Source organism: Botrytis sinoallii, assembly GCF_014898435.1.
Source record: "Botrytis sinoallii strain Bc 23 chromosome Unknown BSIN_005, whole genome shotgun sequence".
In the NCBI taxonomy this organism is placed as follows: Eukaryota; Fungi; Ascomycota; class Leotiomycetes; order Helotiales; family Sclerotiniaceae; genus Botrytis; species Botrytis sinoallii.
The window spans coordinates 231,534-245,596 of record NW_024066032.1 but is presented as its reverse complement, the minus strand read 5'-3'; the positions used below and the strand labels follow the sequence as shown (position 1 = coordinate 245,596).

Sequence of the window (14,063 nt, the reverse complement as noted above, 5' to 3'; positions counted from 1 at the left end):
TCGTGATGCGAAAAGTATGGAGTCTGGAGAGAAATGTGGCACCATTGTTAATGAGCCCCGCATTGGGGTTACATTGTGGACCAATTTAGAGATAATCCCAGTCATCTGTAAAGCTTCATAAGCAAGGCTGATAATGAGTTTCGAACTGGTGAATGGGATATACAGTCAGCGATTGTCTTTCGTACTGCATTTCTCAACAAGCTGTTGAAACACGATCGGTCGCTTGCCGACCATATTTCCCGCGGACCAACACGCTTGACAATAACACGGATATGAGTGCATGTGCATCAAAATAATATCATCCACAAATCGTGAAATTTGAGCAGATGTCCCAGAAGGCTGCTGAGAGAAATTCAACATCAGGTTCAACATCCAATAATGCTGACCTGAGTTGGAAGATTGATGATATGGCCGAGAGCTCTAGTACCATCAACATGCCGATTTCGAATACTGTCGACCCCTCTTCGTGGGACGAACAACATACAATTTCCAAATACAGCAATTTCAAAGGTTCTGGTGAATCAATCGATGCCCTCGAGGCTATGAAGGAAGTCTTGGAAATAATTTTGCAGAATGATATTCAAGGTCCACAATTATTTCGCCTTAATAGCGAATTTAGCTTGGAACTTGGAAAAGGCACTCAATTCAGAGTAACAGGTGCATCAAAAGAATTTCGATCAAAGCTCAAGCGTGCTCGGAAGCTCGATAATGTAGAGCTCTCTCAAGAAAAAGCCATTCTTTGGGATACGCTAGATACACTGGCCAACTCTGTTGTAAAGCGAGCACTATGGACTCCAGATCTGACCAATCGTCGATTTCTTTCTGAAGCTCATGGTGAAAATCTTTCAAAACAGGATATGGCGAGAGAACTGGAGAGCCAGCTTCGTTCGGCTAAAAAAGAAATTGATAAGCTTTGCAATAAATCATATAGAGAGCATCCTAACATAGTTCGATTGTGGGGATGGGGACTCTGCTTGGATACCTTTGAAGCTAACACGACTCTTAATACGCGAATACCTTTGCTTGTAATGGAGAAGGCCACCTGTGATCTCGCAGACTTCTTGGCGAGCTCAAACTATGCTAAGATATCATTCGAAAGTCTCAGTAAGATTTGTAGCGATATAGGAACTGGACTGGGAGCTCTACACGCTGGCAATGTCACTCACGGAGACATGAAGCCCGAAAATGTTCTGTTGTTTGTTAATGACTCATTGATACAATCAGAAGTGGCCTGGACAGCAAAGTTATGCGACTTTGGCAATGCCGAGTCAAAATCATGGCAAAGATCAACCGTCATTGATAGTCTTGATGCATCGCGGATGTACTCCCCAAAGACAAAAGCATCCGAGCATTTTGCATACGCAGGAACCCCAGGCTGGATTCCTCCAGAAGCATACCCCGAGAAAGGTTCCTTCAAGACCTTTGATTTTGAAAACTTGAAGCGTTGCGATATCTATGTCTATGGACTTATTTTGTGGCGCATGTTTCAAAATGACAATGAACGAGGCGATTACGATAACGGAAGTAAGAAGCGCAAACCGAATCGCAGACACTTGGTTGACGGAGAAAAGATAACCCAGTATCTACCTCCATATGATCTGGCATACAAGGATGCAGCCAAAGCCATCAAAAAAGCAACGGATGTCGGGAAAATACCTACATCGAACGACATGTGGCGGATGCTCCGGGTTGTTAGGGCAGCGCTGCAGCCGATACCTAGATACCGAGACTCCCGTCCCTGGAAGTTTTTCGACACGATATACTATTCGAGCATTCGATCCTTCCAGGAAAATCCAATGCGAGATGAAGTTAGAAGTGAGACATACGAAATATTTTACAGAAATGTTAGGCACAATCGTGATATAGTCTCTGATTTGAGTCTCAGAACATCACGTCGGCTGTGGGAGACACGTTTCTTCTCGGATTTGCCAGGTCCAATTCTATCGATTTACACCTATATCAGACTGAGACTTCCATCTTCAATCGAAAAGCCGCCACGCCAGAAAGCTTTCGAAAACTTGTACGCCGTCGCCTCATCCAAGCTTTCACTCAATTGGAGCTTAGGAGACATTTCACAATTGGATCATGCAGGAGCAAGTTGCTACTCTTTCGCAGAGCTATCCTTAGAACTTGAGCATATGTCTGGATGGTGGGATACTAGAAATTTTGGTTCAGAAGATTCCCATAAACTTTACGCGCTCGCTCGACTGCGTAGTAGATTCAAGGACTGCTGTTGGCAAAGCTGGACCACAAGTTCTGGGGATTTCAATACAGTAGCGCGACTTTTATGCTTTACAAAACCTACAGTGGTTAACCCCAGACTTGGAATACGTCACTATTCAAGCTGGTTAGGATCTTCTATCAGAAATGATTTTTCTGCCCTTGCATGGCTGTGTAGGGGGGAGGTCGGTGAGCGGGAATTGAGAGAGATAGCCAACTCAGAAGTCTATTCATCCCGTCTTTGGCTGTAGACATGTAAAAGAGAAATTTCGTTGTCATATAGACTGGATCTTTTCCACCTCTTCGTAGAGAAAGGGTGTTATGTTGGCCCTCATTTCCGTCAATTTCTAGAAAGCTTGGTGGAAGAATCGGAGTCAATCCACACGAATTATAGTTATATAATCAGTGCATGCGCTAAGGTCATGCAATTCTCCCAGGTAACCTTGAGCCCGAAACCTGATCAGAACCCGACCACCATGGCGATGCGCCGATTTTTTCTCAAGGGAGAATCCCTTGATCATACAGAAGATGAAGTTGATGATTATAATACAAGTACAATACTGCACGAAGCAGTGATTGCTTGTTGTTATCCTGCGGTTGAATACTTTGTTCAGTGCGCCGCAATTCCTCTTATGTTACGTGATAGGGCTGGAAAAACGCCACTCGAACTTGCTCTTGAGGCAAAGAAGAGTCACCTAAAACCATGGAAACTACTTCAAATCAAGGCAATAGTGGGGATCCTTTCCAAAACCTCAAAATCAAAGGCTCGTGTATCTGCGTTACCTCTGGGATGGGAATCTCTCCAACTTAGAGATGGTGTCGATGTATTTTTTGAATCGACGGTGAACCCAAAAATTCCATCGTTGACGTTTCAAGCTCCGAAATTCAGTCTTTTGCAAGAAGCTCGGATACCACTCGGATCTAGGAATTATGGTCATGGAGGTCTGACATATAATTTTGATCTAGTTCGTTTTATGCACCGACCTTTGCTAGATCGGCTGAAAGATGCTCCCATCAAATTCGGCGATAATTGGTACGAATCTGAATGCCCAGGACTTCATTCCTCTGTGGGAGCCTCCATGAAGAAACTCTGGATTCGAGTGATAATTCAAATCTTCAATGCCGCTAGGGTTGTTCTTTTCCGAAGCTATCTCAATATCCTGCTGATATTTCTACCAATAACCCTATTTCTCTCAAGAGATAAAGAGCAAAATAGCATTTTACTGGCCATTTCTTTGTTGGCAGCAGTACCTATTATAGGGAGTCTAGAAGCTGCCCTCAAAGATCTCCATCCTGTGCTACAAGACTCCACTAACCAGACGCTAATCTCGAGAACCGGTAGCTGTGCTGCTGAAGCCTGTGTAAGCCCCCATGCAGTTCTTGTATCCATGTGTACTAAGTTTAAGCCAAAGATCGGTATTATAACAATTAACCGGGGGGACACTGAACTCATCAAATATCTTCTTGCTGGTACTGTTATCTGTAATCAGCTGCTCGTAAGAAATCCTATCATTTTTGTTCATACACATACTGATCTCCTGACTATTTTGTAGATACCCGGCATTTGCTTTGTTGCTGGCGGTATTCATAACATTAGGGCTGGGACGTCGATGGGCATAGAACAACGATTTAACGACACAAGTATTGCTCTAACCTCCACACTAGCCGTAATAGCATCGGTGTTCTCGACGATTGTTTTCTTTTTCGCAGAGACGCAAGATACTTCCTCCCCGCGATTAGAAGCAGACACCATATTCTTATCCCGAGCAATTGCTATCGTGTCCCTTGTTCTATTTGTAATATGGCTTGTCTTTCGACATTATACTCACACCTATATCTTCAATGAGGACTTTCGAGATGGATACGATGATGAGCATAGTCGTCCTAATGTTGCAATTTCTCGTTTCACTAACACACTTGTGGCAATCATTTTCATTGTTTTATTGGCAATGCAAAGTCGTATCATTGTGGCATCATTACAAGGTTTTGATCCCAAAAGCAAACGTGCTTTGGCTTTTGTTTGCATACCACTCCTTCTTCGCTTTTCTAAACATGTCGAAGCTTTCAAGTCGTCAGTCAAAGATGATATGGATCATACATTAGACTTGACCTTGGGGTTTACGGTGACAATTGGCCATTTTGTAGGCCCTTTGCTGGTTGTACTGTCTTGGTCCATGGGCAAAACGTCGACCCTGCTTTGTGATTTATACTGCACAACAGTCATCGCGCTCAGCAGTCTCATAATCAAATACATAGTTACGAATGGGAAATCTAATTGGCTCAGCGGAATGTTATTGATCGTGGTGTAAGTTATCTCGGCATTTCCAAGTTCTTCCTGCTAATATTCTGTCTTAGTTATACCCTCATCATATTTTGTGGTTTCTTAATATAGAGAAAGACGGAGAGTTTCGATTTGCAAGTTGCTTAACACCACGTCAAGGCACACAATCCAACTGGAAGATATCAATTTATATTATGGCTATATGTGATTTCCTATCAATGCTGGATATTTTACTTAGCATGGGCTATTGTTGAAACGCATTAGTATTACCAAAGCTTCACATCATGGAAACAATGGATTGGCCGAATTTAAGTTGTAAACCTTGCATAGATTAATCTTCTACCTATATATTGATCCTTCCATCAAAGATTCTACAGCCAAACGGCAAGCCCCATACCCATGAGTGCAACGTATCACTACCTCTAGACTCGTATAGGAATTACGATCACTGTTCGGCCAGTCAAAGCTGAGCATCCCAAGATGGATTGTGGTTAGCCATATTAGCCCTCAAATTTTCTTGAAATCTCCTATCTTGCTTCGTGTCTCTCCTTTCATCTGCGCCGGCCCGTGTGAGTTGATATTCGACGTCTTGAGCGCATTTGTCGATTATACTTTGTATAGCACGGGCTCTAGTAGAGCTGAGGGCTATTTTGGGCGATCTGAATAAGGGATAACCATTAAGTTGGACAGAAACTTAAAGATCTAGGTTGGATGTCATTATGATGTTTGGTGTTGGGAGCGTCGATGTAGATATTAGTTGAATTATGGTCACTTTGTGGCTGCCTGTAATTTGTTGAATTTAAAATAGGAAGAAAAAGCTCAGCATGAAAGGATCATTATATGATAGCGCAAGGAAATATTTTATTATTCGAACCATTCACCGATGTTAAAATATCATCGGTGTGTCTACTTGTAAACGGGATGAAATGCAATGATTGCAGTCTAGAAATAACCTCGGATTCACACCTCGTGCCACATCTCCTAATATGAATGTGTTGGTATCAATTTGGTGTTGATTAAAGTGTAAAGTACTTCAGTCTTATCAATATAATTGATTGTATTATTCGTTTTGATCATTATTAACTATGGGAAACTAGTACTTGATATAGTAGAAGTGCTAGCGCTAGTGCATACGCTAGTATATACGCTAGTGTAATACAGTGCTCTCTTAGATTATATGATTGATATCCCGATACTGGCAACTCTTAAGTTGAATAAATCATATGCTTTAAGCCTAAGCCTATTATTCAATCTTAAGCATAGTATTCTATTCCTACTCCCTTAGCTCCCCTTCCATTATTCTCTTTCCACCCAATATGTTATTTTAATAACTATTTTATTAGTATCAATCAAGTCTTTTAAAGCTTGACATACACCGTTTTTAGTTATAACATCCACAGAATTCGATTTCCTATCAATCCATTTAATCTTCGTAATCTCCCTATTTTCGTAGCATTATTGTAAAGCTATAATATCGATTAGGAATTGTTTTTTCATACTTATACCGAGCTTAGTTAATAGGTTATATAATAACTTAGAATTTGTATAAAGCATGAGTGGTATTTGCTTTTTAGATTTGAGAATAGTATTAATAATACCCTTAATAGTAGTTTCAATATCAAAACCTAAAACTAATACATATAGTTTAAAAGCTAATATATTCCTAGTGATTCTCTTACATTTAATTAATATTCAGTGGATGATATTAGTATTGCTATGCTTATCTATAAGGTATATAATATAACTGATTTGTGATGATAGATTAGTATTATTAGTAAAGGATACATTGGTAAAGATAACTAAGTCAATAAAATCCATATCAAGAAATATAAAGATTAATCCTCTTCTTAAATTATCCATCTGCCATTTGATAACTTTATTAAACTTAATAGCATTTTCTTCCTTTGGATCTATTACCTGAACAGCAATTGAAAAATGGTATAATACCTCTGGTTGATATACTATTGTAATATACATATCTTTTACATATTGAGCGATATATTAGTTCTTCGAAATAACATTCTTTCGAATTTTTTTTCTTATTCCCCGTATATCAACACTCCTCAGTATAACTATTCGGAGATTATTACACTATTTCTTCTAATTCAGATAGATTCTATTACCCTTAAAAATAATTAAATCATTATTAAACTTAAGTGGATAATCTTCGATAAATTGCTTTTTGTTTTTAGCCATAAATCCGGCTTTCTTTAATTACTCTTATTCTAATTATACAAATCTTTTGTCTACAACTATAAAAGTATTATTGATTTATAGTCCTATAATGCTGATGTTATTATTAGAATAAAGTAAATAGGGATTGTATGTAAATTATATTATATTTAGTCTATCCCTATAGTGATTGTAGTAGATTCTAAATCAGTGATTTTCTATTTCTGATACACTATACAAGAACTTTATGATATATAGTATATATCCAAAATCAAGTCTGAACTTTTCTAGTATTTCTATATAAATAGATCTGTTTAAAGTTGTGGTTAATTAGGTATATACCTATATAATATTCCATAAATAGATTTGAATATGCTTATTTGATATTCGCAAAATAATAGTAAGTATAAGTATAATACATTGGTTAATATATTAAATAGTTAGTGATTACATCAAAACAATAGTTTTGCCTGTATTTTGATATACCTAAATTATTAGTTGTAATTTCGCGTATACTTTATTAATATCTTTTTCTTTTATTTTATTAACAAATCGTGATTTAAATAATCATATTCCGGATGGTATACTAGCTTTTGAGATGATTTTAAAAACTCTATTTTCTATTAGTTTGTTAACTTCCTTATATTGTAATTCCTTATATTATGTAGGTATATCATCTTACAAGAATATAGTTAGTTGTAATAGTGATAGCTTAATGTCGATATCTATCAAATTGATTATATTAATCAAGTTGCTTTTTATATAACGATATAGTTGCATATCTTGTCACGGATCGCACCCAATCGCAGCTGCGATCGCTCACGTGCGCGCTTGCGTACATGCATGATCATGTGTATATAGCTAGTATATAGGAGCGCTCTACGAGCGCTTTGCTTCCAATTCTGTAATTGTAGATTCTAAGAATAAATTGTACCCTGCTCTTACAGTTCTTTTAAGGTAAAGTATTATATTATTTATAATTCATTATACAATCGTATGGCTATCTGGTGGCTAATTAAATAATATCTTATAATTATAATACCTTCTTAGATATATCAAGAATGTTCGATATTATTTATAAAAAAAAAGCTGATTCTAAATAAATTTATTCAACAGAAAACAATAAACCCCTAATATACAGAGTTACAAGTATTATTATTATATCCAATTCATTTACCTTAAAAGAACTCCATCACTTTTCCCCTTTCACTGGCTGAACGCTTTTAGCTGATAATAGTCAATTTTAACAAAATAATGGTTATAGTCCTTACAATTCTAATATAAATACTAATAGATATGGAAAGGGTAAATAGCCTAGAAACAATTTCTCGATTAAGGTATTAATTTTTGAAAATAATATACCGATACACACTTTTCTATCACAAAAAGAATAAATACTGACTTTTAAAAACTTTGAGAATTTGTGGAATGAAATTATAAGATTCAAAAACGAATTACTATAACATAATCTTAATACCACTTACCCATTTCAATCTCCAAAATATTAATAGCAATATTATACAGATTCCCTTATGAATCGCAAAGTCCGAATTTCTAATATTCCAGTTGATTCTATTAAGAGAGCATCTCCTATTATCGGAAAAAAAAAGAATAAGAAAAACCCCCGTTTACAAAATCAGTCTTCGCAATAATCCCTTTCGAGTATTGATAACAAACCCCTTTCAAATCCGATCACCCTGCCAAGCAATCTACAAATTTATTGAATACTCTATTCTTATTTATTTACTATTACAATAAAATATTTATATATTCTAAAGCCCATTAATCTTTTATTCAAATTCAAAAATAGTGTAAAGCCGAAAGCAAGCCTCTAACAACTATTAATTACTAAGTAACTCGAACTTTATGAAAATTCGCTTATTTCGAAAATATAATAATAATCTTATATAATAGATTAGATAAAAAAAAAGATATAAGAATATATATTCTCATTATACATTCAAGTACCCCATTTGATAGAATAGCAATTAATTAATCAGCTCACAATTATTTACAAGAATTTGACTGAAGTCGATTATACACAAACTAAGTATGAATATTGAATCATACTTAATAATATTCAACAAGGAAACTTCCTAATATGATATTGTAGGTTTAAATTATTAACTACACAGACGGAAATTACCAATTCAATAACTCTTCTCCACAATTTGGAAAGAAAAATATTCGATTTCCTCCAATAAGCTATTAGCCTTTATATCAATGAATACTATATTATTGAGAATCTAACTACCAAGTTTATTAAAATCGATAAACTCGAAGTTATACTTTGAGAATGTAATTATTATAGAATAATTAAAGAGACATTTTTTAAAAAGTCGTTTAGTAATATTGATTTGTTGATTATTTCTAGAAGTATTCTTTACTTATCAGGTAATTCGAATCTATTTATTCAGTTTTATATTCAATATCCTTCTCGCATTTTTATTAGCTATATAGAAACCTTTAAGCCAAATAATACTTCATTTTCAGGAAACAATTTTAATTATAGTACTATTATCTCTATATTAGAAATGAATTATAGTTTTATATTATGTATAGATAATATAAACATTATAATCGAGATTCAAGAGATTAAAGAAAACGAAGAGTTTTATAATGTAAAAAAGAATATTGAAAAGAATGTAAATCAAAAAGTGCAAGCGAAAACTGTCAAGTCTACTTATATTACTAAAGATTAATATTTAAATCAATATGTTTAGATAGAAGTTCCCTTCTAAGTGCGATTCGGGATATAAGATTTCTTGATTTGATAAAACTAATAGGAAATGATTCCATAAACCTACTATGTATATTTTCGAAAAACGAATATTTATATAATACTCAATCTCTTATAGATTCCAAAGCAAATAATTTTGTTTTTATCAATAAAATATTCCTTTCATTATTATTCCCTATATTCAAACTTTACTTCATATTATTCAAATTATTGATTAAAATTAAAAGCTACAATAATATATAAAATAAAGTTATTACTCATTTCATATTTCTTAATTTCACGATTAATACTTAATAATAATCTTATTTATTATTTCTTATTACCAATTTGGATTTACATAATATAATCCTAGATTATAAATAATTAATAAAAACCCAAATTAAAATCGATTATTTTAACCAACATCTCGAATAGCTTTTTGAATATTCTTTTACTATTTCCTTATCAAAAAATATACTTTTAATTAGAAATAGTCTTTAACAATCCAAAATCAGTTATTTGAGATAGAAAGATGCTAATAATCGGAACATCTAATTAGAAGAGATGTACCACCAACTTGATAATGAATAACCGATTATAGCATTGATTGTACCTAAAATACTTATTATCTTTCCCTAAAAGACTAATACAGTAATCTCAGATATAATTGAAGCTTAGGTTTCAGTCAATTTGAAGAAAAAACCTATTCTCAATCAAATCTCTATTCAGTTTGTTTACAAATCCCTTCTACTTTGTATTTTCGATATATTTGATATTTATATATTCAAGTCAATTCAATTTCAATTTATTTGTAAGAGAAGTAAGGATTATAAGATCTTTATAGTTATATATATAGAGATTGATAATGTTATCTCGATTTATAAATCTAGTTAAGACAATAATTATCGAATCTCAATTGTAGTTATTGCCTTAAATAATTCTAAACCAGAAATTATTACTACTCTCAATTGTATTATTACAAATATTGAGATGGAGTTTCCGATCCCTAAAGTTTATTAGTAATATTATTGAGTGTTCTCCAAATACGAGTCTGATATTCTATCTTTCTTCTGGTTGTATAATTACAAAATTATATTTAAAGAAGAAAGTAAAAAAGCTTTCAAATATAGTTTCTTGTATAAAATGTTGCTTGAATAGTTTAAGATTGTTAAAGAATATATTATAGAGAATCTTGTTAAAGGATTTATAGAACCCAGTTAAGTATTATTTGTAGTGCCGATTCTCTTTATAAGAAAGCTAAATGAAAGCTTAAGGTTTTGTATAGACTTCTAACTACTTAATTCTTTAATATATAAAGATAGATACTCTTTACCTTTTATTGATGAGATACTTGCATAACTTGCTGATATAAAGATATATATCAAATTAGATATTCGATAAGTATTTCATTATATTCGTATAGATTTAGCTTTTAAAGAATATATTACTTTCTACATTTGATATAGTTTCTATAAATACAAAGTTTTATCTTTTGGATTGATAAACAGTCCTATAACTTATTAACAATATATAAACAATATCCTATTTAACTATTTAGATGATTTTTGTACTGCTTACCTTAATAATATTTTTATATATTCTGAAAAACAAAGATGAATATAAGAAATATATTAAACATATTCTTAAATAACTTGAGTCCGCTGGCCTTCAGGTAGACCTTAAGAAGTATGAATTCAATATCAAATATACAAAGTATTTAGGTTTTATTATTTCTATAGATAGTGTACAAGTCGATTCAGAAAAGATTGAAGTGATTGCTATTTGGACTTACCCTATTATTATAAAAGGTATCCAATTGTTCTTAGGTTTTTGTAACTTTTATTACTGATTTATTAAGGATTACAATATAATAGTAAAATTTTTTTATAAATTTATAAAAGTAAATATCAAATTCCATTTCGATGAAATCTGTTAAATTACATTTGATATACTCAAAGACAGATTTATCTCTGCTTCTCTCCTACAATATTATAATTATACACTACCTTATATACTGGAAATCGATATATCTGATAGTGTAATTACTAGTATATTATCTCAGAAGTATAGTGACGAATGGTTATTAATTGCCTACTTTTCGAAAACAATGGTTATCGCTAAGCTGAACTATGAAGTTTATAATAAAGAAATACTTGCAATTATCAAATCTCTAGATTATTAGAAAGCTAAACTTGCTGGATCCTTATATCAGATTAAAGTATACACCAATTATAAAGTACTCGAGTACTTCATATTAACTAAATAGCTAAATGCTCGATAAATGCATTAAACAGAATTACTCACTAATTATAACTTTATTATTATATACCGTGCTAAAAAGAATAATCTATTTGCAAATATGCTTACATGCTGTATTAATGAATTGGATTAATAGAATAATATTAAGAAAAAGAATTGTCTTCAGTAGCTTATAAAAGATGATCAGGTGAATACAAAGATTATACACAAATCTTTACAGCAAGATCCGGATGTAATCGCAAATATCGATATATATATAATTATATCGCTTTTCAATATTATAAATCATATTATTGAAGCAAATAAATTCTATTCAAGTTTAAAAGCTTTGTGTATTCAGATTACTAAATTGTACAAGCATTTTATACTTGAGAAAAGACTTTTGCTTTACAACAATCGATTTTACATATCGAATACTGAAAATCTGCAAATCTATTTAATTTGTAAAGTTTATAATTTAGTCTTTATTGTATATTTTGATATTAAAAAGATCTATACTCTTTTGGCTAATTAATATTATTAAAAGAATATAAATAATATAATCAATTAATATATATGGAATTACTATAAATATAAGTGTAGCTTTGTATCAAAAGATCATACTCCCGGTCTCCTCTATTCGCTCCTAATCTCTACACGAGTATAACAATATGTTACTATAGACTACTATAGTTTCAATAAGGATAAATACAGTTACAACAATGTATTTATCATTATCGACCAATTAATTAAATAAGCTATTTCGATACTTTATTATAAATCAATCGATTTAAGAGATTAGGCCCACTTATACCTATATCATATATATAGATATTACAGTGCTCTGGAGACTATAATCTCTAATTGTGATTCTCAATTCATATCCAAATTCTGACAAGAATTCAATAATATCTTAGAAATGTAAGTCAAGTTATCTACTACTCATTATTTGCAAATTGATGATCAAATTGAGATTTATAATTAATATTTCTAATAATGCTTATAATCCTTTATAAACTATTATCAAAATAATTAATCTGAATTTCTATTAATAATAGACTACACTCAACTTACATTTTCTTATAAATTACTAGATAATCAAACCCTATATGAAACCTTTTATGATTATCTATCCCGTAATCCCTGGGATTGGAAACTCGACTCCATTATATTTATTAACAATTTAAATATAATTAATGTTAAAGAATATATCAAACACAATAAACTAGTATTCGATTAAGCAAAAGAAAATATCTTATGTGTGCAAGAAAAGATATCTCGATCGGCTAATTCGCATCGCTATTCAATTGATTTCAATGTAAAAGACTACATATAGCTCAGTATAAGGGACTTTCCGATACAACAACTATTCAAAAAACTGAATTACCCTATTCAAGATAGATTCAAGATCATTAATCGGGCTAGAGATTCCTTTCAATTAGATTTACTGTTTATTATAAAAGTCCACCCTATATTTTCATTTAGCAAACTCTATAAAGCGGTAGACAATTTATTTCCTGGATAAATCCTTGAACCATTGCTTCCAATAAATATCATTAATAATATCAAATAGGAAGTGGAGTATATTCTAGTTGTAAAGAAAGTATGCCGATAGTTTAAGTATAGAATATTGTGGCTAAATGTTAATAATAATCTTATCTAGTACCCTACCTCTAATTTAAAAACTATTCTGTACTATTTTTGTGATTTTCATTTACAAAATCCTACTCTGCTAGGACTCTCTATACATTTATTAAAATGGATTTGTCTTTATAAGAATAGAAAGAATAATTACGATTTTACAGATAACAATTAATATATAAATGAAAAAGATAGAAAGAATTTCTTTAATTTATTATTGTAATAAAGAAAATCCTAATTATATAAAAGGCTGAAAATAATCGGATAAAGATGAAATATCAATAAAAAAAGTCTTTTTTTTTGCCCGACAAATTTAAATCAAACCAGAAAGAAAGCTTCTATGGGTATTAATGATTATAATTGGGCAAGGCATAATAGTAAAGACTGGATGGTTTAAACCGAAATATTAGTTGAATCCCTAGTCAACAACAATAACAAGTATATATAGGACAATTACAAGCTGAAAAACAAGACGACTGTTGGTTGTAGTATGTGTAATAATAAGGTTAAGCCTGTGCTCAATCACACTCAACCACTCGCAAGCTGCCAAAAGCTCTATTTCCATTTGAGTTAGGATAAGCTAGTGCTACTATTCCAATTCGTCTCCCTGTACTGTAATCTCTACTACACAATACTTTACAGCTTTTCGAGTAAGGGTAAAAGAAAGTATTTTTTTCGAAATACAATTTTTTAGTTTTTTTTATATATCAAGCTATCTCAAAAATTAACTTTGCTAAAAGCTAGTAAAGTTATAACTTATCTTTGCTATATTGTTGTACTCAGTAACAGCTA

At 32.3% G+C, this 14,063-nt stretch overlaps 2 protein-coding genes across 2 annotated transcripts; both read left to right on the top strand.

The window, feature by feature from the left end:
- Positions 1-326: 326 nt before the first annotated feature.
- Positions 327-2,471, top strand: EAF02_003324 (uncharacterized protein; the record flags this gene model as incomplete). The annotated part of the gene is made up of 1 exon (XM_038899372.1): positions 327-2,471. One exon carries the CDS (start codon positions 327-329, stop codon positions 2,469-2,471), a length of 2,145 nt encoding a protein of 714 aa, XP_038760299.1.
- A 171-nt stretch (positions 2,472-2,642) lies between these two features.
- EAF02_003323 (uncharacterized protein) lies at positions 2,643-5,338 on the top strand (the record flags this gene model as incomplete). The annotated part of the gene is made up of 4 exons (XM_038899371.1): positions 2,643-3,581; positions 3,633-3,716; positions 3,774-4,525; positions 4,576-5,338. 4 exons carry the CDS (start codon positions 2,643-2,645, stop codon positions 4,610-4,612), a joined length of 1,812 nt encoding a protein of 603 aa, XP_038760298.1. The 3' UTR covers positions 4,613-5,338.
- Between the last annotated feature and the right edge of the window lie 8,725 nt (positions 5,339-14,063).